The sequence below is a fragment of the Oreochromis niloticus genome, linkage group LG13 (genome assembly GCF_001858045.2).
Source record: "Oreochromis niloticus isolate F11D_XX linkage group LG13, O_niloticus_UMD_NMBU, whole genome shotgun sequence".
Taxonomy (NCBI): Eukaryota; Metazoa; Chordata; class Actinopteri; order Cichliformes; family Cichlidae; genus Oreochromis; species Oreochromis niloticus.
The window spans coordinates 17,373,405-17,399,697 of NC_031978.2; the positions used below are offsets into that span (position 1 = coordinate 17,373,405).

The 26,293-nt window shown below is 42.9% G+C and overlaps 2 protein-coding genes across 3 annotated transcripts in view; one reads left to right on the forward strand and one right to left on the reverse strand.

The window, feature by feature from the left end:
* lzts2a (leucine zipper, putative tumor suppressor 2a) overlaps positions 1 to 26,293 on the forward strand; it is a 56,565-nt gene that overhangs the window by 7,630 nt on the left and 22,642 nt on the right. The window contains exons 1-2 of one of the 2 annotated variants that reach the window (XM_013275578.3): positions 19,769 to 19,789; positions 20,268 to 20,384. The gene's annotated coding sequence lies outside the window, so the exon portion shown is untranslated. Of the gene's footprint in view, positions 1 to 19,768; positions 19,790 to 20,267; positions 20,385 to 26,293 lie in introns of those variants that run through there. The other variant, XM_013275576.3, reaches the window with a different exon arrangement.
* On the reverse strand, positions 1,021 to 25,932 carry LOC112841966 (uncharacterized). The gene is made up of 3 exons (XM_025897510.1): positions 25,734 to 25,932; positions 22,151 to 22,156; positions 1,021 to 3,132 (listed from the first exon to the last, which is right to left on the reverse strand). Exon 3 carries the CDS (start codon positions 3,128 to 3,130, stop codon positions 1,280 to 1,282), a length of 1,851 nt encoding a protein of 616 aa, XP_025753295.1. The 5' UTR covers positions 3,131 to 3,132; positions 22,151 to 22,156; positions 25,734 to 25,932; the 3' UTR covers positions 1,021 to 1,279.

Consider the following 26,293-nt stretch of genomic DNA (forward strand, 5'->3'; position numbering starts at 1 on the left):
GCAAACACACCCTCCCCCAACCCCCAACCAGGAGAGATTCAGGTCTTTCCTTACCTGCAAAGCTACTTTCCTTCCTTACCTGCAGCGTACAATACACCATTTCCTGAAGCAAGGCCAAAGCCTGTTGCATGGAGAGGTTGTTCCTGCGTGGCAGTGATACGGAGGCCATCCTGATGTGCGTTCTCAGAAATGTGAACAAGAAATGATTCTCCCTCCTGGTCGGTCTGCTTTTATGCACAGCACTGTGCTGTAGTCAAGCAATGCCACTCCTACACATACACAGTGACAATGTAACAATGGAAGATCATTGCTGAGAGTCAAGGAAGGTGTGAATGTGTGTCTTTTATATTTGCAGGTCAGTCAATGTGTGGGATTTTTGTATAGATACGGCAGGCATCTCTGAAAGTTGTAACACAGAGGTTTGGCCTGATTTGGATCTGAGCAACTCTGAGTGAGCAAATGCAAATGTGCCAGGCCTCAAGGATAATGGGTGGTTTGCACAACAAAAGCAGGAGGAGAATCGAGCTGACGACCTGTGAAAATCTCAGCAGGGGTGCTTAACACCTCGGGACTTGCACCAGAAAATAAAAAACCCAGTAATTCTAGGGGGTGTTGGGTTTAGGGAAGTTACGCAAATTTGCGGAGGTTTAGTAAATCTAGTGAAGGAATTAAATTAAATTAGTAAAGGCTTAGTAATTCTAGTGTTAACACTAGAACATTCTAGTGTTAACACTAACGTTCTAGTGTTAACACTAGAATTGCTGAGCCTTTTTTTTTCCTGGTGCAAGTCCCTACTACTAGATTTATTAGCCCTGCGCAAATTTGCGTAAATCCCCTGAACCTAAGACCTCCTAGAATTACTGACTTTTTTATTTTCTGGTGGAAGTCCCGAGGTGTTTATCATCCCTGTTGAAATCTTCACAGGTCGTCAGCTCGATTCTCCTCCTGCTTTTGTTGTGCAAACCACCCATTGTCTTTGAGGCCTGGCACATTTGCATTTGTTCACTGAGAGTAGCTCCGATCCAAGGCAAGAGAAAAATCTGTGTTACAACCCTCAAAAATGCCTGCTGTATCTATACAAAATATCCCACACATTGACTGACCTGCAAATATGAAAGACACACATTCACAATATATGGAAAAACAAGTCTGTTTAATTTATAAAAAATTGTGTGAAAACAGAATCAATAGTTGTTAATATAATGGCATGAGTGGCATATGTGATCTCTCCAGCTTTGCATGTTCTCTCTTCTGCCTGTTCATGTAAAAATAGCAAAAATTAAAAAAACAAAAAACATAAAAAATAAATTCTTGGTTTCTCAGGGACAGGGACTATGGTAGAGGACTTGAAGCAGGCAGGCACATGACATGCCTGCAGTGAGGAGTTGAAAATGCCAGAAAACACTGGGGCCAGCTCGTTTGCACAGTGGCTGAGGGTGTCAGGAGACACACCGTCTGGGCCAGGAGCTTTTCGACCATTCAGACTCTTGAACTGCTTCCTCACATCTGCTTCATGAATATGAAGAGTTGTGGTGGGAGAAGGTGGTGTGAAATCCTCCTTGGTGTGGGGTGTGGAGGGAGGTGTTGTAGGTGAAGTTTTTGATGGTGGTGATGGCTCTATGGAGGGGGGAGAGGTGGGGGAATGAGTGTCCAAAGTGTCTCTATTGTTGGGGCCGTTGAAGGTGTGAAGGCTGCTCGATGGGTCGTCAAAATGGCAGTAAAAGTCGTTAAGGGTGTTGGCCAAGAGCAAGTCATCAGTGGAGTGGGGGGTTTTAGGCTTGTAGTTGGTAATATTCCTAAAACTTTTCCACACAGAGGCCGAGTCATTCTCTGAAATCTGCTGCTGCATCTTCTCAGAGTGCTGATGTTTAGCAATGTCCACTTCTTTAGTGAACCTGTACTTGGCCTCTCTGTAGCACTCCCTGTCTCCGCTTCTGAACGCCTTTCTCCTTTCCAGCCACAGCTTTTTGAGTTTAGGAATAAACCAGGGTTTGTCATTGTTATAACTCACCCTGGTGCATGATGGCACAATGCTGTCCTCGCAGAAGTGGACATAGGAGGTGACAGTGTCCGTAAACTCATCCCAGCTGTTAGAAGCAGCCTTCATTGTGTCCCAGTCTGTAGACTCCAAACACGTGTGAAGCTCCTCCACAGCCTTGTTGCTCCACAGTTTTTTAGTCCTCACGACAGGTTTGGAGAGCTTCAGCCTCTGTCTGTACGCGGGGATCAGGTGGACCATGACATGGTCAGAAAGTCCGAGTGAAGCGCGGAGCACCGCACGATAGGCCCCGCTGATCGTGCTGTAACAATGGTCCAATGTCCTCTCCTCTATGGTCGGGTATTTAATATACTGCTTGTATTTGGGAAGCTCTTGGCTCAGATTGACTTTGTTAAAGTCCCCAAGAGCAATAATGAGAGAGTCCGGGAATGTCCGCTCCATGTGCAGTATCTGCTCCGCGAGTGCGCACTGAGCTGCCTGCACATCCGCATCTGGCGGGATGTAAACAGCGGCCAAGATGAATGAAGCAAACTCCCGCGGAGAATAAAACGGTTTGCAGTGAATAAAAAGGTATTCCAGAGAGGAAGAGCAGTGCTGAGCAATCACTGTTACATCTGTGCACCAGCCACTATTAATGTAGAAGCAGACACCTCCACCTGTGGTCTTGCCAGAGAGAGAGGCCTGCCGGTCCGCGCGCAGCAGATGAAAACCCTCCAGCTTGAGCGCGCAGTCCGGGATGTCCTCACAGAGCCACGACTCCGTAAAACATAAGACACAGGAGGAGGCAAAGTCTCTGTTCATGCTTCTCATCAGGGGCAGCTCGTCCATCTTATTCCTGAGTGAGCATACGTTGGAAAGGAAGATCCCAGGAAGAGCAGTTCGCAGACGCACGAGTGCGCCGGCTCGCTTTCCTCTCCTTCGGCGTCTCACTTTCCTGGTCAAAGTCTGCAGTAAATCTGCCGCAGATGCGACAAATATTGGAAGTAAATCCACAGGTGTTGTAGTCCTGTAGTTAAAAAGCTCTTCTCTGGTGTAAGAATATCCAGAGGAGTGCTTAGACACACAAGTTATGCACAAAAACAAAACAGAAGTAACGCACTGAAGCACCAGGGCATCCATATGCGGCGCCATATGTCATTGCCATATTACATACAATATTTATATAAACCCATTTACAGTGAGCTTCATCTAAATTTACCATTCTCTAATTATTTTAATTACTCCCCACCAGGGAGTGTACAGTCAATCAAGCCCACAGAACAGAGCAGGACTGGAATTTGTCAGTTCATGAACTGATGGCATTCATTTCAATTCTGTTTGTAAGACCAATCATGTGTCCTGTTGGTGCCATTGTGGATTGCTGATCAGAAAGATTTCTGGTGCCAGTAATCCAAGAGACAATGCCCCAAGATAGATTCATTTCAATTATGCAACACCTTCGATTTGATGACAGGGACACGCGGGCAGAACGGGTGAAAACAGACAAATTTGCGGCGATCTCCGACATCTGGACACGCTTCAACGAGAACTGTGCTAAGAGTTTCACTCCAGGAGAACACATGACCATAGATGATCAGCTGTTCCCTACCAAGGTTCGTTGTCCATTCACACAGTATATCGCAACCAAGCCAGACAAATTTGGGATCAAGTTCTGGATGGCCACGGATTTGGAGATCAAATATGTCTTCATGCAGTGCAAAACAATGTTACTGGGCACGGTGAATAAAGTCCGGCGAGAACTTCCTCAACTTGCAAAAGACACTACACAGCGAGAGGTATTCTCCACTTCAGTGCTTAGAAGTGTCTTGCACCAGGCAGTGCCAGGTGCAAGACAGCTGCAACAGGAATCGCAGCACTCTGGCGCCGGTGCCCACCTCTCAATTTTAAATCCATGTAGACATTGAGGGTTCTCAGGAGGGGCCGTGCTAACACCTGCTGCTCTCTGGCAACAGCACCATGCCCTCCCTTGTTTTAAATGCACTTTAGAACAACACGCAGCAACACTACACATGAGCGGGAGGAGGGAGGTATGGGGTCTTCACACACCCCGTTCTCTACTAGCCATCGGGGCGGGGGCTGGGAGGAGGTGTTGGCTGTCCGATTGGCCTCCCTGCTGCTGCGGAGCCTGGGGCGGTCTGCTTGCCTCCACCCCGGGGGAAAGGGTCACATCTCTTGGGTCTGGGTGCCGTTTCCCCCTCTGGGGGCGAGGGTACCTGGACCCGGGGCATAGAGTATGTTTGGGGAGTATGATTGTGTGTACATGTCCATGTATGTCTATCCCTACGTTGGGTGAGTGCTGAGTGTTTGTATATGTGTGCATGAGGGTGGGAAAGCATGTTTATGTCTGTGTGTGCCTGTTTGTCTGTGTCTATATGTCAGGTCGGGTCTTAGACTCCACCTCCCTGGGTACTCCCAGGCCCTCCAAGTGTGGAGGCCTATCTCCCCTCACCACACTCCCTGCTGGTAACTGATGCCCTCAGGGGTTGGTGCATTGGTGGTTCTTGGTGTCCGGGGCTGGGCGCTCAGGTATGCACCAGCTCACTCCCGGTGGCTACTTGGCGGGGCCTGGTGCCTGTCGCTCGGTCAGGCCTCTTCCGGGGCAAAGGGGGCCCTCGGGCCTCCGGCCTCGGGGCCTGCAACTCGGTTCACTCTGGCACAGCTGGCTGCCGGCAGAGCCGGCGGGCACGCCAGTGCAGCCCCCTCTGGCTTCTGCTCCGGGGCTACTGGGTGACCCCCTCGTCTGGGGATCTCCTCAGCCCTTCCCAGGAGGGTGGCACGGATGCCCCTCCGGTGGTACTCCTTGGGCTCAAGCACTCTGGGGCCTCTGGATGTCTGGAGCCTGGATCTCCTCCATGCCTGCTTCATGCCCTGGGGGACGGGGCTATGGCCCTCCACACCCTCTAGCAGACCGTTACATGGGGAAACCTTTTGTATACAAGCGCGTTGATCCACACAGGTGTGCACACGGGTGTTCACTGTTCGTAGACATTAACTACACCTTTCTTAGCTGCTACTTCAAAGCACATTGTGCGCTGTCTGTCCTGCATGCTGCACAACAACTTTCAATATTTAGTATTTACTGCTGTTCACACTCAGCTAGATTAACGTGATGGTGTTGTGTTTAGTATGTTGCTTAGTTTTTGTTTGGTTTTTTTTTTGCTTGTCTTCTCTTCTTTTTCGCTCAACAGGTGATCCAGGAGATTTTTTTTTCTCTTTGTCTTTATAAGTGCCCTTTCTCACTGTCCCTTTTCCCTTCTGTTTTTCTTTTCCTTCCTCTCTTTCTTTCTCCCTTTCCTATCCCCCAGTCATGTCTGTCCCATCTGTAACAACTGAAAATAAAATAAATGATAACAACAAAGTTTGATCAAATGGACCAATACGGCAATGCCATGATGATCCATTTGGCAAAATAAATCCATTTGGTATCCTTGTTGGTCTTCAGACAACAATTCTGACGGCTAAAGAACCAAATGGGACAGACAAAAAAAACCAAACAAACAAACAAACAAAAAAAACAAACAGGAATAGCAGCAGGTTAACCTGTGTCAGAAATTCGCGACTCAGAGTAAACAAATACAAATGTTGCACAAACACAAATGCAGCTAATCTGTCTTTATTAGTTCCACAGGTGGAAAATCTGCATTGTCATTGCAGAAAAGTGGACAGTGCAAGACAAACGCAGCAAAAATAATAATAAAAATAAAAACTGTACCAAGAGCACAGCATAGAAAGTGCACTATACAAACAATCTGGAAACATAAATATGGACACGTGTATTGAAAAATATTGGTGTGTGTGTATTATGTATGTGTGTATGTATGTATGTATAAATAGACTGTATGTATATTATGTACAGAGTGGATATATAATTATATGTACAACACTGTGTATATATCTTTATGGACAGGCACACAATGTAGTGACAAGGATTGACAAGAACTAATATTGCATATGAAAAATATTGCACATATAAACTACCATGGTGTGTTGGAGGCTGCAGGTACTTGTTGTAGAGTCTTGAAATGATTGGAAGGAAAGACCTGAACCTCTCCTGGTTGGGGTTTGGGGGAGGGTGTGTTTGCACAACAAAAGCAGGAGAACAATGGAGCTGAAGGCCTGTGAAAATCTCAGCAGGGTGCTATGAGGTGTTAGGTTCAGGGGAATTTACACAAATATGCGCAGGGTTAGTAAATGTAGTGGTAGAGACTTGCACCAGGAAAAAAAAGGCTCAGTAATTCCAGTGCTAGCACCCCGCTGAGATTTTCACAGGCCTTCAGCTCCTTTGTTCTCCTGCTTTTGTTGTGCAAACACACCCTCCACCAACCAGGAGAGATTTGTGTATGTGTAGGAGTGGCATTGCATGACTACAGCACAGTGCTGTGCATAAAAGCAGACCGACCAGGAGGGAGAATCATTTCTTCTTCGCATTTCTGAGAATGCACATCAGGATGGCCTCCGTATCACTGCCACGCAGGAAGAACCTCTCTGCGCAAAAGACTTTGGCCTTGCTTCAGGAAATGGACGCAGCAGATTCTGATGGAGGAGAAGTTTCATTTGTCCAGCAGGCCACTGATGCCTCCTCAGAAGAATCTGAAAAGGAGACGGAACAAGAACCCAACATGCCTCCACGGAAGAGGCCCCGTGGTACTGGGAAGCCCAGCCAGAGCCACACGGCAAAAGACGGCACTGTGTGGGTTGAGGAGGACATTGGAATGCCCAGTGCAGTAGCAAATCGCTCGTGCTTCACTGCACAAGCTGGACCCACAGAGTCTGCTAAGGTTTGTCATTGCCATATTACATATGATATTTATATAAACCCATTTAGAGTGAGGTTCATGTAAATTTACCATTCTCTATTTGTTTATCTTCCAACAGCGTAAGATTACAAGTGTGCTCCAAAGCTTCCTTTGCCTGTTAGACGTGGGAATGCTGCACACCATCAGGGAGTGTACGGTCCATCAAGCCCGCAGAACAGAGCCGGACTGGAATTTGTCAGTTCATGAACTGATGGCATTCATTTCAATCCTGTTTGTAAGAGCAATCATGTGTCCCGTTGGTGCCATTGTGGATTGCTGGTCAGAAAGATTTCTGGTGCCAGTAATCAAAGAGACAATGCCCCGAGATAGATTCATTTCAATTATGCAACACCTTCGATTTGATGACAAGGACACGCGGACAGAACGGGTGAAAACAGACAAATTTGCGGCGATCTCCGACATCTGGACACGCTTCAACGAGAACTGTGCTAAGAGTTTCACTCCAGGAGAACACATGACCATAGATGAACAGCTGTTCCCTACCAAGGTTCGTTGTCCATTCACACAGTATATCGCAACCAAGCCAGACAAATTTGGGATCAAGTTCTGGATGGCCACGGATTTGGACACCAAATATGTCTGCAGTGCATCTCCTTACTTGGGAAAGGACCCCAGTCGTCAGAAGGGAGAGAGGCTGGCAGAGAACGTGGTCATGAACCTGATGGAGCCGTTTTTGGATGATGGGAGAAACGTCACAACGGACAATTTCTTTACTTCACTGTCACTGTCGCACAGACTGCTGGAGCGCAAAACAACGTTACTGGACACGGTGAATAAAATCCGGCGTGAACTTCCTCAACTTGCACGGATGTATTCTGTAAGAGCAGCAACACACAGGTGGCCAGTAGCAGTTTTCTACAATATGCTGGACCTGGCGGCGGGGAATGCCTACATTTTGTACAACGCATGTACAGGGTGGACAGGCAAAAGAAGATTGTTTCTGAGTCTTCTAGCTCAGGAACTTCGTTGCCGATTCATGCAGCACAAGGAAATATTTGCACAGGCTGCTGAAGCTGCTGCAGCTGCTGTGCCAGGGACTGTAAAGACAACGCAGTGCCAGGTGCAAGAGAGCTGCAACAGGAATCGCAGCAGGTTTAAATGTGCAACATGTCAGAAATTCACCTGTGCCAAATGCAGGGATGATGAACACTGGGTCTGCAAACGCTGTACAGTTTGAAACACTTTGAAATAAAACAGACTTGTGTACCCATATATTGTGAATGTGTGTCTTTTGTATCGATATGGCTGTAACACAGAGGTTTGGCCTGCCTTGGATCTGAGTAAACAAATGCCAATGTTGCACAAACAAACACACACACACACACACACACACTGCATTTATTAGTCACACAAGTGGAAAATGCAAGAAAAAAGCAGCAAGAATAAAAACTGTACCAAGAGCACAGTATAGAAAGTGCACTATACAAACAATCTGGAAACATAAATATGGACACGTGTATTAAAGGGCATTGTTGGTGCCAGGGACCTCCTTCCTACATGGTGGGGGCTTCTGTTTTTTCATATTAAAACTTTTAAAAAGTTTAACAAAGTTCAAAAACTGCTTAAAATAACAGCCATGGTACTTATAAAGGAGTTAATTACCTGGTACTAATCCTGCTTATAAATACTCCACTGATCACAGACTGTATAAAATAAACATAGATTTCTTCATCACCACATCTGTATATACAGTCTGTGCTACAGATCAGTAATGATCCAGTTGATTGCATTAAAATGGGGTTTAGCCGGCAGTGATTTCACGCAGCACTCTCAGGTACATGTATGAAATTCTGCTGTTGTAAAGGAAAAAAAAGCTTAAAATTCATTTTAGAAGATAATAGAATTTAATTTATAAAAAGCGGACTACGTATGAATGAATGTAAATGTCTTCAAATGTAATATATCTTCTTGCATTTGTTTTGGAGAACTCTTTAAAAAACAATAAGTATCTATAAAAAGATACTTTAACAACCTCTTGATTTTACTGACCTCTAGTAATGGATTTGCTCACCTTGCTGTGGGGATGAAGAAAAGTACCCCATTATGTGTGACTGTGACAGTGTTGGGTGAAGTTACAGGTCTAACCGACTCTGCTCATGAGTAATGGTGGGTGCAGGGTCTCTGCGCCACAGATACACTGTAACCACAAACTCCTGTGAAACCCTACACCATAACCTATGCAATAACCTGACGTGCACCTCCCTAGAAATGTAACCATACACTGGCTTATCTTCTGTCATCTTCTGCCTTATTTTCTGTTTTGAACTGTCTAGAAGAGAATTGATCACCTCAAGTGGAGAAACTTCCCAGCGAACGACTCTTTTGGTGGTAAAATTGCAAAGTACCACACACGAGTATAAATATTGGCAACGACATTGACCACATGGTTAAGTTGTGCTTATTCAGTGCAGATGCATAAATAATGCATTAGAATGCAACAAGCAACAATCCTTCAACTGTTTAGGGTACTAATGCACTATTTTTATTCTGATATTTGAGCTTCTGCATATGTAAATTTAGTATCGGTTGCCATTTCAGTGATAAAATGTCCTAAGCAGTGTGATAATTAGCCTTAAAACTTGCTCAACACTGAACTATTAAACCAGAAACATTTAACTCGTGAAAAGTTACATGTCCTTTGTTTATTTCCTTTATGTCCGTGTGAACACAGTCTGTATATAAAAGATGGACGTAGCCACCAGGTCTGAAGCATGGGTCCAAAAGATGTTAGGTTATGAATTCCTATGAGTTCATGGACTTCATCAGTAGTTTCAGGTCTTTCTCTATACAGCATGGTGTTCATTTTGCAAACGGTAGTCCCATTCAGAGTAAAATAGATGATGCAGGCAGTTTTAGGGTGTTAGGGTGGCTATCTTGTGATTGACAAGTTGTTTGGTGTCTCTTGTGTTTGGTTGCACTAAGAGAGCCTCTAAGGAGTCAGAAATTCTTTTTTTTTGGTAAGGCATTTTTATTTTAAGCCTTTTTTTCTCTTAAGCCAACATTAACATCCATGTTAATATCCCTGAACTGCATGATCAACTCGACCCTCTTGCCTAAATTTGAGGACATCAGGTTTCAAAATGCCCAGATCTTGATCACCCAGATGTGAAACTTTACGCTTCAAAGCAGCAGATCATAAATCAGTCGGTGGGATTAGGTTTCTGTGTCTGACACAGTCTGAAGCAGGGTCTTGTGGGGTATAATTGATATGCATCTCAGCATTAATAGCATGTTTAAAATGGTCATGTTGACCCTTGTGAAGCATGCCTTTGCAGATTAGGATGTCTGGATTGAGAAGAGAAAGCTGTGGAGGACAGCACTTCAAATGATTGTATCATAATCTTTGACATGTTATCATTGGCGCTCTAAAAACTTCAGGGGATCTGGTGTGTTTTTGTTTTTTTTTAAAATTCTATTCTTGCTGTCCCGCATTGGCCTGTGTTACGCAAGAAGGCTTTCAAAAATCTGATGTTATCTTTGATATCGGGGGGGGGGAATAAAAGAGGAGGAACTGATGCCATTTTTCTTTTCTGGCAGCATTTTCCCAATTAAAACTTCAAATATCTTGTGTAACTGCTGTTGAGCTATTATACAAGATATTTATACAAGATGCTTATACAATTATACAAGTTTTCAACATAGCAGGATTTGCTGGTGTGCGGAGTTTAAAATGAAGCCCTAGTCTGCTGTCAAAGATCAAACAGACAGATTAAGGTGGAGACGGAGCGGTTTGGAAGGCTAGTGGCGGCAGATGCAGGGATGAACGGATGAAATGAGGCCAGTGTCATCCCGTCTCATTTATTATGCAGGGTTGGGAGGGGATTAGCCTCACTTACATAACTCCATCTCCCCTACCCCCCAGCCCCCTAACTAGCATACCCCCCCCTTTTCCCCACCCTCCCCAAACGCTCTCCCTCTCTTCTGAGACCATTCGATTGGTGTTGGCCTCTTTGTTATTCCAGTATTTTGATTCTCTGTTCTTTTTTTTTCCTCTTCAAGAGAAAAATGCATAAAGACAGGAGGCAGCTGGAGACTGCAAATGGAGGGACAACAGGGAGAGATGTTGGAGAGACATAGCGAGAGAGACAACCATCAGGAATAGAAGGAAATGGAAGACACAATCTTTATTACCAGCGACGGTTATAAAGATCTGCAGATAAAGCAAAAGGAAAAGAGGAAACAGGAAGAAAAAGGGGGAATAGGGGAGCTTTGGGGGTGGATGAGAGAGTCTATTTATAGTTTATCCCTGCTGTTGGGTTAAACCGCATGGTCCAGTGCAGCACAGCTCAGTGTCCATGTCAGCCCTCATGTCAGTCTCCATTAGCTCCACGCACAAACACGCACTATATATATAAGTTCTGTATATACCCCGAGGATGTAAACACAGGCTGTCACAAGAACATGGGTACGCTGACCTGCCACTGAAGTAAAGGAAAATTACACACCAGCAGATCTGAGCGTGTGTGTGTGTATGAAGCACTGACATGCTGGAGATATTCGTTAAACGGTGTGTGACAGAAAATAGGCAAAAACTGCACACTATTCAGCTCAGCTCTTCGACAAAGGCTGCACTTCTGAGAGGATTCAGAACACACACAGAGACTTTTTTTTGTGTTCCTCTGACATTTCCTCCTGCCTTCACTTCTTAATCTTGGGAATAAGTTAATCACACCATCTCTTCAAGCTCCTTTTTGTTCCCAGATCACATTTGCATATCTGTTCACTTCCTCCCTCCCGCGGTCTCCTTCGTACGTACAGCTATAGGTACACGTGAAGGTGAATGCATGTGTTTCAGAGGGAGAAGCATGTTCACTCGACCCAGTCTAACTGTGGTCTGAGTCTGATGTCATTGCTGCTGCAGGCAAACGCACACACACACAGGCAAAAATGCACAATCGTTTAAATTGATTAAATGCAGGAGTGCAGTATTTCTGAAAAAAAAAAAAACCCCACACATTTATTTATGTTGGTTATTTGCAGTAGCATTTCTGACTGGAGGTAGTTTTGCTTTTATGTTCTTGCATTTGTGCCTCTGTTGCAAATATATAAATATATTTATTACATTTGGTCAGTAATATATATTTTGAGCACCTGCCATGTTGCATAGGAAGTTATTACTGGTGAGCTGAATGCTGTGAGAACTGGCCAGCTACTGTACAAGTTTATGGATGATTCGTGCAACAGTCTTGGGGTTGCACAGGACCTCGTTTGTTTCTTCTGTTCCTTCCCCCTGGCTAACCCCGCTCCAATAACACTTTCTGTGACAGAGGGTACACATTCACGAACACACATAAAAACAGCATTCACTACGTGCACATGTGCAGGCGTCTGCAGGAAGAGTGATCATGTGCTTTCACTCCTGCAATGTACGCTAGCACGTACTGGAAGAACTTTTCAAGAGAATAATCTCTTGATTTGAGAAAAATGACAACTTTTATTGTTTCTTAATAATGCATTTTTGTTGTGCAGTCAATAAAAGATGCTTAAACATGATAGAAAACCATTGTGAAGCAGCAGCTCCCATACTATAGCATTTTAGACAGGTGCTTGATTGTGTTTTTGAGGAGCTTCAAAAAAGGTGGAATCTGTGTGAAAATTGTGTTTGAAATAATGAAAGAAAAGCTAAAGATAGGGAGGATGGGAATAATAAGAGAGGAGAAAAAGCGTGTGAATGAAGAGAGATGGTCCATATCCTCCAGACAGACAAATTGTTACAACAACAGTGTTGGGGCTGATAGAGCTGGAAACAGACAAAAGCAAAACAAAGCCTTTAGCTCCGGCTGTGATTTAAGCACTGAAAAGGAAAATGAAAATTTTTCCTGCGGTCATTGTTTCTCATTTGTTAATCTTCCCCTGCGCACTTAATTTTCCTCTGTGTGGTCACCTTTTGCTCATCCTGCCCATGTTGCATTGTTTCTGCACAGAAGTCCCTCATTAGTCATCAGCTGTCGGCGAACATGCAAACTCATCATTTGTTCTGCCAAGATTTTAATAAGAGGTTGACTGTGTGCAGCTGTGTCCGCACATCAGCTGCTGCTCTTGAGCTCGGTTACAGAGCCACCGCTTTACCCACCGCTGCTGCTGCAACCATCCCCTGCAATCTCGTGTCATCTCATCTAATCTGGCCTCAAAGGAGGATGACTTAAGATCCTTAGAAACATTATAGGGGTGGAGATAGGGGTCGAAGAGTTGGAGTGCATCGATTAGACCTTTCACTTTAGGGTGGAGAGTACTGATGAGGTCACTCCCCTCTGACATAACTAAATACTTTCATTCAAATATTGTAAATTTGTTTTTTGTTTATTTTTTTTTTTTACTCACAGATTTTATCATTTTGGTTACACAAAAAAACAGGAGTGCATGGTTATTATAGTAACCAAACTGGATGTCTTGTCATACACTTACTGGCCACTTTATTAGGTACACACTGGAAACGTTCCTCAGTGATTTCAGTTCATACAGACATGATAGCATCACACAGCTGCTGCACATTTGTCATGTGCACATCTGTGCTATCAATCCCCTGTTCCACCACATCCCAAAGGTGCTCTATTGCATTGAGATCTGGTGATAGTGGAGGCCATTTGAGCAGCCAGAAGATGGGCATGCGGTGGTAATAAAGGGATGGACAAGATCAGCAATCATATTCATGTAGGCTGTGGTGTTTAAATAATGTTCATCTGGTTCTAAGGGAGCCAAAATGTGCCAAGAAAAGATCCCCTACACCATTGCACCACTACCACCCTAAACATTCATACAAGGCAGGATGGGTCCATGCTTTCATGCTGTTTACATTAAATTTAGACCCTAAGATGTGAATTTCACAGCAGAAATCAAAACCCATCAGGCCGGACCATATTTCTCCAGTCTTTTATGGAATGATTTTGGTGCCTGTGTGAACTGTAGCCTCAGTTTCATGTTCTTAGCTGACAGAAGTGACACCTGGTGTGGGCCATCTGCTTCAAGGTTTAATGTGTTGTGCACTCAGAGCTGCTCTTCTGCATACCTTGGTCTTAAAAAGCGGTTATTTGAATGACTGTTTTCTGTCTATCAGCTTCAAGATGATAGATAGCAACGTTCTCTGGATAAACATTTCATGGCATCAACAAGACATGTTTACACAGTGCAAAGCATTATTTCATAAGAAAAGCAAAGGTTAGAGAAAAGTCAAATGAACAGAGAATTTGTACTTTTTTAATCGCCCTAATTATTCTCATGCACCACTGGAGGGGGCCAATCTCCGGTATGGGAAAGACTTAGCTTAGATAGATGATAAATGAATGGATTTCTGTGTTATAGCAGCAGAAACTGAAAAAACCCCCAAACAAGTATAAGTAAAATAAAGTGGCCCAGTGCAGTGAGGCAGCTCAGTAAACTAGAAAAGACCCAAAATATCTGAATAAGCAGCTAAATAAAGTAAAATAACTGAATTAATTCCAGCCAAAAACACAAATTCCCTTTTGGGTTGCATTAGGAAGGAAATCCTGCATAAAAGTCTCCCAAGTGGAGCTACCAACTGTGGTAACCCATTGTGACAAGTCTCAATAATGTGGCCGTATGTACCTTTTTAAAGCAATGCACATAGAGTGCTGAATATAGGAAAAGCAATAAACCTAAATGAAGGTTAAAATAATCATTTAAATAGCTAGTGCAATAGTTTTGCACAGCAGATAATAAAATAACTTTATACTATATTATCTGTTCCTTCTGTTATTTGTTGCTATGAACAAGTTCCACTCAGGACTGAGTGTGAGCAGCCATCATTGCAGATGCCAGATTTCACATCATTGCAGGCTGCCCTCTAGTGAACAATGCTGGATCTACAGTGATCCTGATCTGAGCTCCTTGGACTCACAAGTGAAGTGCAAACTAACAGGACTGAAGCTCGAGAGCATCACGGGCACACACAGTCCCTGCTGGGTTTTTTTTTTTCTTTAACCTGTAAGATGAATGGGCCTCATTAATCATGGCCATTTGTCTTTAGTTGTAAGTCTAGAGGTCAGTGATTAAACCTTGTTCTTTGTATCGTAGCCAGCTCTCTGTCTCCCTCTCTCTCTCTTTCCTTCCTCACTCAGAGGATCAGAGGGAGAGCTGCATTTCGTCACTGCTCCGCTCTGCTTTTCATGGCTCTGATGTTGTCTGCCACCAAATCCCAGCTGAATAAAAGTCAGAAATTGAAGCAGCAAATCATGTTTTATGTATGTGTGCTTACACAATGAAAGCAAGATGGAAAGTGGGCCAAGCATCACACAGGGCATATTATGGCAACAAAGCAGCTTTCCACTTTCTTGGGAAAACGGCAGCCACAACCGCCAGAGTGCCAGACACGGAGTACAACATGGCTAATGACAGAGAAAATAGAAAGAAAGATACATAGAAACTGCATTACCCGACTGCTCTTTTCCTGGGAAGTGCTTTACGATTCCCATTGATTCTATTCTGGTGCAGAAAAGGTGCTGTTGACTCACTCGCCAGCTCCATTACTCAATACGAGCATCCGAGGATGAGCAATGTGAGAATGGATGCGAGACGCTCGACACATGTCCCGATTTTTCACATTATGCAGAAGTAGTTTACACTTATATGTTTTCAGGTGTTTTGGGGCACTTAAGTAGCAGCGGTTGTTCACTTTCATTATCAGCCAGTATTTATTTTCCTGGATATTGATGGATTAAATTAAATTTCAGAAAATGGTGTGAAGTTGAAATTTTAAAAATGTTTTTAAAATAAAAAATGATGATGATTTTTTTCTTTCTTTTTTTTTTCTTTTTTTTTTAAACTCAGATTCACTTTTTTGTCTGAACAACAGTCTGAACCAATGTGAAATAGTTTACAAAGACAGTGCATGGTTAATATGAGCAGTGGCTCAAACTGAAAAAAAAAACTTTGTGTTATTGAACTGATGTGTAATCTGCTTGTTTAAACAAAAATAGCTGTTCTTGTCTGGTTACTTTCCCCTCACAGTGTTCCCTTCTTATTCCATTAATATATGTGCATAATATTTGTGAGTTTTGGGCATAGAAGTTGAATGCTGATATGATGAACATCACCCACTGGTTTCTTGACTCCCATTTTAAAGCTGTGAGTTCAGTATTTTTGATATCACCCTCAAGGTTTTTCGAAACATCAGTGAGGTAACTGTGAAACTGAGAACACTGAGTGCTAATAGAGTAGCAAACTGTTAATCTAGCCTAAATTGTACCCTTATTTACTGTGTATTTTTCTCTAAATGGGAGGATAATTAACATAATTGTTATTATTATGCTATAAAAATAAATAGATACATACAACGGGGAGCGTGGTGTTGTAGCGATTAGCATTTCTCACATCAACAAGGTCTTTGGTATGAAGAAATGAGTTGGCTGAGGATTCTCTGTGTGGGCAAACTGAACATGCATGTTCTCCTGCACAGTGTAAAGACATGTTTGTTAGGTTATTCAGTGATTGTAAATTAGTGTGAGTTAATGTGTTAGGTCTGTGACAGACAGGCGACCTGTCCACTTTGTACCTTGCCTCTCACCTGACGATAGCTTCCATAGGCTCCAACCCACCCTCCAACCTAGAGTTGGATAAGCAGAAAAAACTGGATAAAAATAGCAACTGAAACTCACCAGGAAAGTATTTACTGCGCTATCAAGTCAGGTGAGAAGTTGGGTTATTTTCTCCTAGGCTGTTTTCACAACAGAATGAAGGAGAATCTGGTCTTTGTCTGAGGTTATGCTTTCACACAAGGAGAACACAGTTGGTCATGCTGATGCTCGGTTTAGGTCAGGATGCTTTCTGAGTACACTGTGCAGTGGGGGGAGGGGCTGAGTAGCTGTGAATTCAACAGGTTATTACCTGAGATATGCAAATCAGCATGTTTGGAAAAAACGCAAAGGTTCTAACCGGGAGCTGGAAGCTAGTATCAAAGGTGTGCATTCTCTCACTTTTGCAGTTTAGCTTATTCTTGGATTCTTGTATTTTCCATCCTGCAGGTCATCAGAAAAGTATAAGGAACCTATAATGCTGCTTTCTATTTACCTCAGAAGTTGGATGACTGAGGAGGAAGTGATGTCACTCCTGAGCTGTGTGTGTTCCAGTAGTGAAGTCGGAAAAACAAGGAATAACAGGATTAGTTTCGCTCTTTAGCAAGATAGAGTCAAACAACCTTTATTTGTCACATACACAGTTATACAGAGTACAACATGTAGTGAAACTCTTGTGTCCGAGCTGCGGACAGGCTGCAGACATAGCCGTGCCATTCCAGGGCTTTGTTTTTAGCATGAGGGGTCTAGCCAGGACCCTTACTGGATACCGGGTGGGAATCGAACTTGTGACTCCCGCTCCGAAGGTGTGTAGTCTTACCACTACACTATCCAGCTGGCAAAAGCAAAACAAAACAAAAACAAAAAATATTCATGCATCATTATCAATTCAGTGGAATGACTTGTTGTTTGTTTGTTTTTTAGCACTTAAAACCACCATTGCCACACGTTCGTGGATAGACCCTGACTTATTAACTGGTCACACATTTTACGGTTTTACTGCTGTTTACATGCACTGACGCAATCATGGATTGTGTTAGGGTTGGTGGGGCTGCTCTCACTGTCTGATTTTGGAAGTCCGGCTTGAGGGGGCGTTCCAGTTAAAAAATTCCGACCTCAGATGAAATGCACCATAAGGTCCTTCTTTTTTCCCATTTTTTTTTTTTTTAATTTTCAGATTTCCCATTTAACTTGGGAATCTGATAATGGTCAACTTTTCATGATTACCTGACTTTTTTTACACTGACCAAACACACTAGAGAATAATTGCTGATATTGTATTATACAGTGATGTATACAGTGACAAATTTCTCCCATTACTACGCTTAGATACATCCAATACGTGTATTAATGGACCGAACTGAACACTTCTCTGTCTCTCTTGCTTCATTGTGCAAGAGTCACCTTGGCACAGATTTAGCCGCGCCTTCTGGGTGACGGTAGCGACTTTCCCCTTCATCCTCCTTCGCTCCTCCCTCAACAGCACACCATACTGCATCTCTCCAGTAACCGAAAACTACTACTAACATAAGGATTGCTTTGATTTACAAAGTGAGCCTAAGGCAGCCAAGCGCACACACAAGCTGCATGACCTTACCGCCACCCTCAGCTGAAGTTAATACTGCAGCACCGTGGAGGAGCCTCAGTCACAGTGTCATTGTCCTGACATACAGTGTCATCCCTGCAGTGAGGACATATGCTGCTTTTGCGATGTAATCTATCTAGCAGTGATCTAAAGGATGAATAATCTCTATCTAATCTGCACCCATGGGTTTACATCAGCCCATCATACTGGGTGAGATCTCATCGCCTGATTAGACAGAGAGCATCGAAGCAAGTTTTTATGCCTGTGCATGTATGTGTGTGTTGAAGCCTTTAAACCACTGCAGAGATCATTATAACATCACAGGTCATGTTTTATTGCCTTGCAGTGGGTTTTATGACAATTAAAAGACAGGCAGACCAGGGTTAGATCTATAAATCTATGTATATATTGATGTATTTGCACATTAGTGTTTCTAAAAAAAAATTTTCTTGTATTTGGTTGTGAGCTGGCCTTATGGGACACTGCTTGCGCTCACTCTTCATTTATCTGTGAAGCTTAAAGAGGGTGAATAAATTTAACATGCTAGATGCCCTTGGCCCACCCCGTCTCTCGCACCTTCTCCCTCACAACGTTTCCTTTACTGTTTGTTTCGTGGTGTTAGCAGCTACAAATCACGTGTCCATCAAATCAGGCCTGGAGCACAATAATCATCTAATGGCAGAAATCCCAGACCCTGATTGCCACTTTAATCAGTCATACCTTGGCTTAAAGCCTTACTGACCTCTGTATTTCATTGAAATCTGGTTCTAAATTTGTGAGCTATCCTGTTAACAGACACAGATGGACACCCGGTTTTGTTTCATTGTTGTTCCATATTGATGCTATTTGGGCTTCAGCTGCATGCGAGCCATATGGGAACCAAATTAGTCAATAATTGTGTTTTATGTGGTCATTTGATTGAATTAAATGGATTGTATTGATTTATATAAAACGTAATGCATTTGCATTGTAAGCCAATGATGATCGCTGTTCTTTTCTGACTTTGTCTGTATTCTGTTGGACACAAAGTTACACAAACAATTAAGGACAAATGTTTAAAAAAAATTTGACATATATGCTTTAGATTGATGTGTGAGCTGTGTGATGCTCCGGTCCTTTTTGTTGTTTAAAGTTTGACCAGAAAAAACACCAAACTCCGGCTGGTCTCAGTAGTTCTAGGAAAATCTGTCAATTTGATGGTCTGTGTTCTTACAGTCTATCTGTTGGTGGCACTGGCTGTCAGTGCCCGGTCAGCACTGGTCTGTGATTCCTGAAAGCCGCTCTGAATCCTGGCCTGGAGGTCGGGTGATGTGGCATTACTGACCCCCTGCTCCACTGGGACATGGGGGCCAAAATCAATAGTCGTATCATATCGCTTCAGACTGTAACAAGCTGACTGATTACCTCATCGGCTGCCAGTGAAGATAGTGGAAAAGAAGCAAAGAGGAAAAAATAGTGCCATCGAAAGATTATGAAAATTACAAATAAAAACCCCCCAGCAAAGCAGCATTTTTTGGTGGGTGTGGAAGATAAAATCCTCCCATGTGCATGTACTGCAAACCACAAGAAAAATGCTATAGTTAATATTACTGGACACCAGAGGGTGGTAGTACTAATGGAACTACATTTACTCTTTGAAGTTATGATAAGGTATTTACACACAAGGGTATTCTGATGAAGCAGAGCTGATATTATGGGCAAACACATATTCTTTATCTGCTTATAGATAAGTTTTCTTTCTCTTTTTCATTTCATTTTATAGCCTTAATGAGGATTTTTCCATGTCTCTTCCAAAGATTGGAACCACATTTAGTTTGAGGAAACTTGTGCAAAACTCCAGCTGTAAGAGCCACAATACAAGGTGACATTTTAATTTACAATTTGTACAAATTTCATGATTATTTTTTAGCCTTTGCACAATAAAAGCGTGATGTATAAAGATAAGTATTTGTGTATTTGCAGAAAAAACATCTACTGTCATACGCGTGAGACTTAAGTTACTATACGAACAGCTCAAAAGTGGCTTGTTTAAAGACAGAAGGAGGAAGGAAGAGATCAAGGATTGTAGATTTTATTGATCAAAAAGTGCATTTTCAGCTTCATGTTAGGATTGTGGTCACTGTGATGTCATCATACTTGCTATATCTGACTGTGTTTTTGTTTTCACATGGATGTTAATATGGATTTCTGTTAAGCAGAAATAATTTGCTAACCATTTTAGATAAATTCAAATCCACACTGTAGAGTTTAGATGTTTGGCCTTTACTGTTTCAGTTCACTCTTACCTGACGGACACAACTGGTCAGATTAGTTCATCTTAACTCTTTGTTTTTCCTCAGGCCACGGTCCACCTGAAGAGAATCCCAGAAAGAAGCAAAGTCCTGGGATGAAAGCTCTCTGCCATTTTCCTCTCTCCCCCAGACCACCAGGAGGAGGACGCTGGATGACACACTGAGGTAAAGAACCACGCTAAAAAACAAAAAATAAAACACCCTCTGCAGACAAAACCCTTCTCTGATAACGCTGACCTTCAGTATTTGCTGACTCAAGCATCCCCCACTCCTCCTACTACCCGCTCTTGTTCTTTCTTGCCCTCCCTTTTTGCGTTGTTCTTTCTCCCTTCTGTTTCTTTTCTTCTTTCTTTTCATAGGAGCTGTGAATGCTGATCAGTGGACTGACAAGGTGTGGGCTCAGATTAGAGTGTGCTCATTTTGTCACACAGATGCAAGCACATTTATGGAAATAGGGGTCTTGGCCTCTTTGCTGCTTCTGTTTAGGGACTAGATTTGGAGAAGGATAGCAGTTGGAGAATGTGACACAGGGGTTAGAAGGAGTAGAGGAAGAGATGAGGGGGTCAAGAGGTTAGAAATTTGCGGCTGAGCTCATGCTGTTCCATACTGTAGTCAAGTGTCTCACATAAGGCACTGAAGGTGCTGCTAATCAAATTGTCTCGTCCAGAAAACACAATTTTCTTCGCAATTCGCTTTTTTCCCACACCTAATATAGCTAATGCAGAGATTATTATGCACTTTTTTGTGTTTGTTGTTCTTCAAAAGCAGTCACACAACACTCGATCCTGACATTAACCCCTTATCATTTCTATCAGCTAAAGAACAGTAAATGGCAGCACTTGTAAGATATTTGGGGTGATAATACTATGTGGTCAAGGCAGCAGCAGCTGTCTTCCTCTCTTCTTTCCACTGTATCCATTACAGATCTGCTATCTCCACTGCATTTTTGTCCTCCAGTCTTCCCTGTCTCAGCCCAGCTGTCTCCTTCCTTCATTATCTGTCCCAAAACACAACTCACCACCTGTGTTAGAAGGTCGTTTTCAGAATACAAAGTCCTACTTAATATTTCATTTTTTGGTTGATACCTGTTTAGTAAATGCTAACCCTACACTGAACTGTATTTGGCTGGGTAAAATGAGGAGATTTAATGTGATAAACCAAAGCGCACTTTGTCCTCATCTGTACAGAGAGTTTCAGCATCTTTATGAATGTTTTCTGGGTTTTAAGGTACAAGTTCACAGTAAAATTGGCCAGAGTGTATTCAACTAATCCCTGTGGTCCAAAAGCTCTGGTTTCAGACTGCTCTAAAAGCTTGGTTTCAAACATTTTTTCTACTCTTGGATCTGTATGATGTCACTGACAGCAGATATCCCAGGCACTCAGCTGCTCCTCCCAAGTGCTGTTCAAAGTTTCTGTTTGAGAAGGGCAGCCAATTAGAAGAAAGGAAAGGTCAAGGTCAAGGTCAAATTTATTTATATAGCACATTTCAAACAGCCAATGCTGCACAAAGTGCTTAACAATATAAAAATGGCATTAAAAAGCAACAATGTAATACAATAATAACAATAAAAAACAATAATAGGACAATAAAAGAATTAAAACAATAACTAAAACTAATTCAAATAAGACCAAAATGCTTGGATCATAGTGTGTTAAAAGCCAGGGCATAAAAATGTGTCTTTAGTAATGATTTAAATTGCTCAAGTGTTTGTGCAGATCTAATATTTAAGGGGAGACTATTCCAGAGTCTGGGACCTGCCACAGAGAAGGATCTATCACCACGGGATTTGAGATAAGTCCGTGGGATGGACAGCATTCATTTTGAGCTAGACCTCATGGTTTTTCCTGGAGCATAGGCAGAGAGGAGCTCAGACAGGTAAGCAGGGGCTCGGGCATTAAGTGACTTAAAAACAAAAAGTAAAACTTTAAATTGGATCCTGTAGGAGACAGGAAGCCAGTGTAAAGAAGCTAAAACTGGGGTTATGTGCTCTCTCCGTTTGGTACCAGTTAGCAGGCGAGCAGCTGCATTTTGAACCATCTGAAGACAATAGATGGAGGCCTGATCTAGACCATAATACAATGAATTGCAGTAGTCTAATCTGCAAGTAAGAAAAAGGTGAATAACACGCTCAAAGACGTTAGCCGGGAGGTATGGCTTTACCTTGGCTAGCTGTCTTAGCTGAAAAAAGCAGGACTGAACTACTGCACTCACCTGCTTATTCAATTTAAAAGAACAATCAATGTAGACACCGAGGTTTTTTACATGTGTTTTACAATACAAGGAAAGGGCGCCCAGAGTGCTGTCGATATGATTAAAGTTGCCAAAAATGACAACCTCAGTTTTATTTTCATTTAGCTTTAAAAAATTTAATGACAACCACTGTTTGACATCGTCAAGACAGCGTAATAAGAGCTGGGGATGGTATGACCCTGCTTTTAAAGGTAGATAAATCTGCAAATCATCAGCAAAACAGTGAAATGAAATGCTGTACCGCGAGAAGATGGAGCCCAATGGCAACAAACAGAGTGCGAACAGGGCAGGACCCAAAATAGAGCCTTGAGGTACACCGTATTTAAGAGGGGCTATTTTGGAGTTGTGGGGGCCCATATTGACATGAAAAGACCTTTCTGACAAATAGGACCGAAACCACTGTAGGGCAGATCCTTTTAGGCCAGCATGAAATTCTAGCCGTGATAACAGGATGTCATGGTCGACCGTGTCAAAAGCTGCTGACAAGTCCAACAATAAAAGGGCAGCAGGGCTGCCAGAGTTAAAAGAATATCGTTAAAAATCCTTAAAAGTGCCGTCTCAGTGCTATGTAGTGATTTAAAACCAGATTGAAATTTTTCAGAGATCATATTAAAATCAAGGTGGGCCTGCAACTGTAGATAGACCACTTTCTCCAAGACTTTAGATAGAAAAGGAAGCTTTGAGATAGGCCTGTAGTTGGACAGAACAGTTGGGTCCAGGTTTTGTTTTTTAAGAAGAGGCTGAACTATAGCTTGTTTAAAGCATGATGGAACGCAGCCTGTAGCAAGGGACATATTAATTAATCTCAGGATAAACAGCCCAACAGTATTAAAAGTGCTTTTAAGCAAGCTTGGAGGGAGACAATCAGAGGGGCAGTGTGATGATCTTAGGTTACTAACTACCGCAGTCAAGTCATTAAGGGAGACGGGATCAAACTGCTCTAAGACAGCTGAGCACACCGGAGAAAGACTCGGATCTGAAGCAGCAGACGACGAGACAAGAGCCCTAATCGATAGAATCTTGTCATTAAGAAATGCTAAAAAATCATCGCACATACTTGGTGAAGAAATGACTCCAGCATTATCACGTGAACTAAGAAAGCGATTAAGGACATTAAAAAGTACCTGAGGCCTGTGACTGTTTACTGACACTAAGTTTGAGACAAACTTTGTCTTTGCAGTTTTTACAGCTTCTTGGTAAGCAGAAAGACGAGTCCTTAAAATCTGTAGGGAAACGTGCAATCTGTCCTTTTTCCATCTCCTTTCGGCGCGTCTGTAGTCACGTCTGAGGGAGCGCGTATGTTCGTTCAACCATGGCTCTGATAAATGTTTAGCGCGCACAGTCCTGAGCGGAGCAATAGAGTCCAAGATATCAGTGCAGGTAGAATGAAGAATGTCCGAAAGGTCCTCAACACTTTTACAGTTGGAGATCATTATTCCAGAATCCATGAAGGCAGCAGAAAAATCGGGCGCTGTTAGAGCATTAAGCGCTCGCTTTTTGCGCGCTGGAGCGTACGGCTTATCTACCGAGCAGCGCAGCGTTAGAGTGAACAACACAGGAAGATGATCGGAGATGCGCAACTCGGATATTTCCGTGATCACACATCCAGCCCATGGGAGAGCACCAAGTCCAGTGTGTGACCTTTTTCATGCGTGGGACCGGTAACCCACTGGGTCAAGTTAAAAGAGTCATTAGTATTTAAAAAGTCCTTGACCAAAGGTTTAGAGTCACAGTAGACGTGGATGTTAAAATCACCAAGGATTAAAAAACTGTCGAAATTAAGAACAATTCCAGCCATAAAACCTGAAAACTCTTTGTTAAAATCCTTATTAAACTTGGGAGGACGGTATAGGAGGGCACACAGCAAAGGCGCAGCAGAGTTTAGGTGTAGCTGGAGTTCAAAACTAGAAAATGAGTCGTGCTGTAATGTTTGATGGCAATGAAATCAAGCGTTGAACACAGTGGCTAAGCCCCTCCCTCCCCCCCCACCAGAGGGCCGAGGGAGACTGAAGAATGAGAAATTAGGAGGAACCAGTTCCGAAAAAGCTACAGACTCACCGGGTTGAAGCCATGTTTCTGTCAGAAACAGAAAGTCCAACTGTTGTGACTTTAGGAAGTCATTTAATACAAACGTCTTGTTTGCTAATGATCTTACATTTAGTAAAGCCATTTGGAGTGTGTAGATCCTAACATCAGATGTTCCAGCTCGGTTAAGTGTGCGAAGATTTCTGTGGTCCACACCGCATCCACGGGTCCGAGGCCGCTTAGGGAAATAGAAAGCTGAGAGCGGGGGATCAAGTGTCATGGGAGCTCCAGGGACAACAGGCAGGATCCATCGAAAGATGCACTCTGCTGGTCCAGTAGTTCCACGAGAAGCACGGGGAAGAGCTCGGACTTTGATGAGTGTACCAGCCCGCTTTCCTCGTTTCCTTGGGCGCTTCTTCCAGGAAGTAGTGTAGGAGTGTTGGCACAGATAAACCAGAATATAGGGCTCAAAAAGTGGTGGAGGAGGCCCATAATCATCTCCTGTCTCCGTTTGTTTAAGAGCCAGGTCATACGATGCTTTGATTTCTAAGATTAACTGGCGATTGTACACACGCAGAGCGAGAGCATTTTGGAATAAAATAGAAAAGGATAAGGTTAGCGAAAGCCAAAGCAAAGCTAGCAGAGTTGACTGACGTGTCGCCGTGCATACTGCTGGCGCCATCTCAGGTCAATCAAATGGATCAACAAAGAAGGTCAAACTGCTTGTTTCAGACAGTGGATGAACTCAGGAGCTGTAAAAAGTATATTGTGTATCACTTTGAACTGTGAAAACTACATTAGTAGAGCTCAACAATGAAATATGGAGTTGAAAATAGCATAATATGTCCACTTAAATGATTTATATTAGTTTTAGATACAAAGTCTCTCACTTTTCTTTAATACGTCACAAGTCCTGTTTTTCACTGACTCAAACTGAGCTGATGCACTGGTTTTGTGGATTGTTATTACCTATTCAAAGGCTGAAATAGAAACTCTTGCTGACTCACACACACTCACTCAGTATCACACACATATAAAAGACTCAAAAGCTTTCTGGTGTTGTATTTTAAGCCCAGAGAGGTGGGCTGTGTTAATGGTAGCAAAGTGCCAAGTCAGGGAGCAAAAGTGAAGTCTTTTTTTTTTTTTTTCCCCCTCTCTCGCTTTACCACCGTGGGACTCAGAGGGAGGAATGGGGGAGTTCCAGTAAGGAGGGAGAAAGCGATGGCACACACACACACACACACACACACACACACCATTATTCAGTCCTCTTATTGGTTTTCCACCATGGCAGCACACAACAACCAACCAAGAGTGCTAAGTGCTGGGTGCCACACAAGAGCCAAGTGTGTGATCTGAAAGTAAATTAGGGCTGAAACAGTCAGTGACTTAATTATTGATTAAATGATGAATTTATTTGTAAAAAAAATAACTCAACAATTGAGCTGTCCTGATCAATTAATTGCCTGTACCCACTGTTACAGCTGTATTAGGCTGGACTTAGCAATAGTGGCGCTAACAATGATAGTGCTTTGATAACATTAGCACTTAATATCATAAAAAACTTGAAGTAAATTTATGACGAAATGAGAGAGTTACATCTCTGACTCTACAGTTGGTATGTTAAATGTTAAAGATAATGTCAGTAGTACTGGCTTGTTTGGAAGGGTTGCCAGGTTTGCAGAGTTGCATCTGAACAAACAAGATTTCTGAAACAACGTTGAAACCAAAGTAGATGTTTGGCCATAATACACACACCGCCATGTCTGGAAAAAACCAAGCACAGTATATCAGCACA

What these genes read in the sequence shown, in the direction of transcription:
- LOC112841966 (XM_025897510.1), bottom strand. Translation starts at nt 3,130, where the DNA reads ATGGCGCCGCATATGGATGCCCTGGTGCTTCAGTGCGTTACTTCTGTT.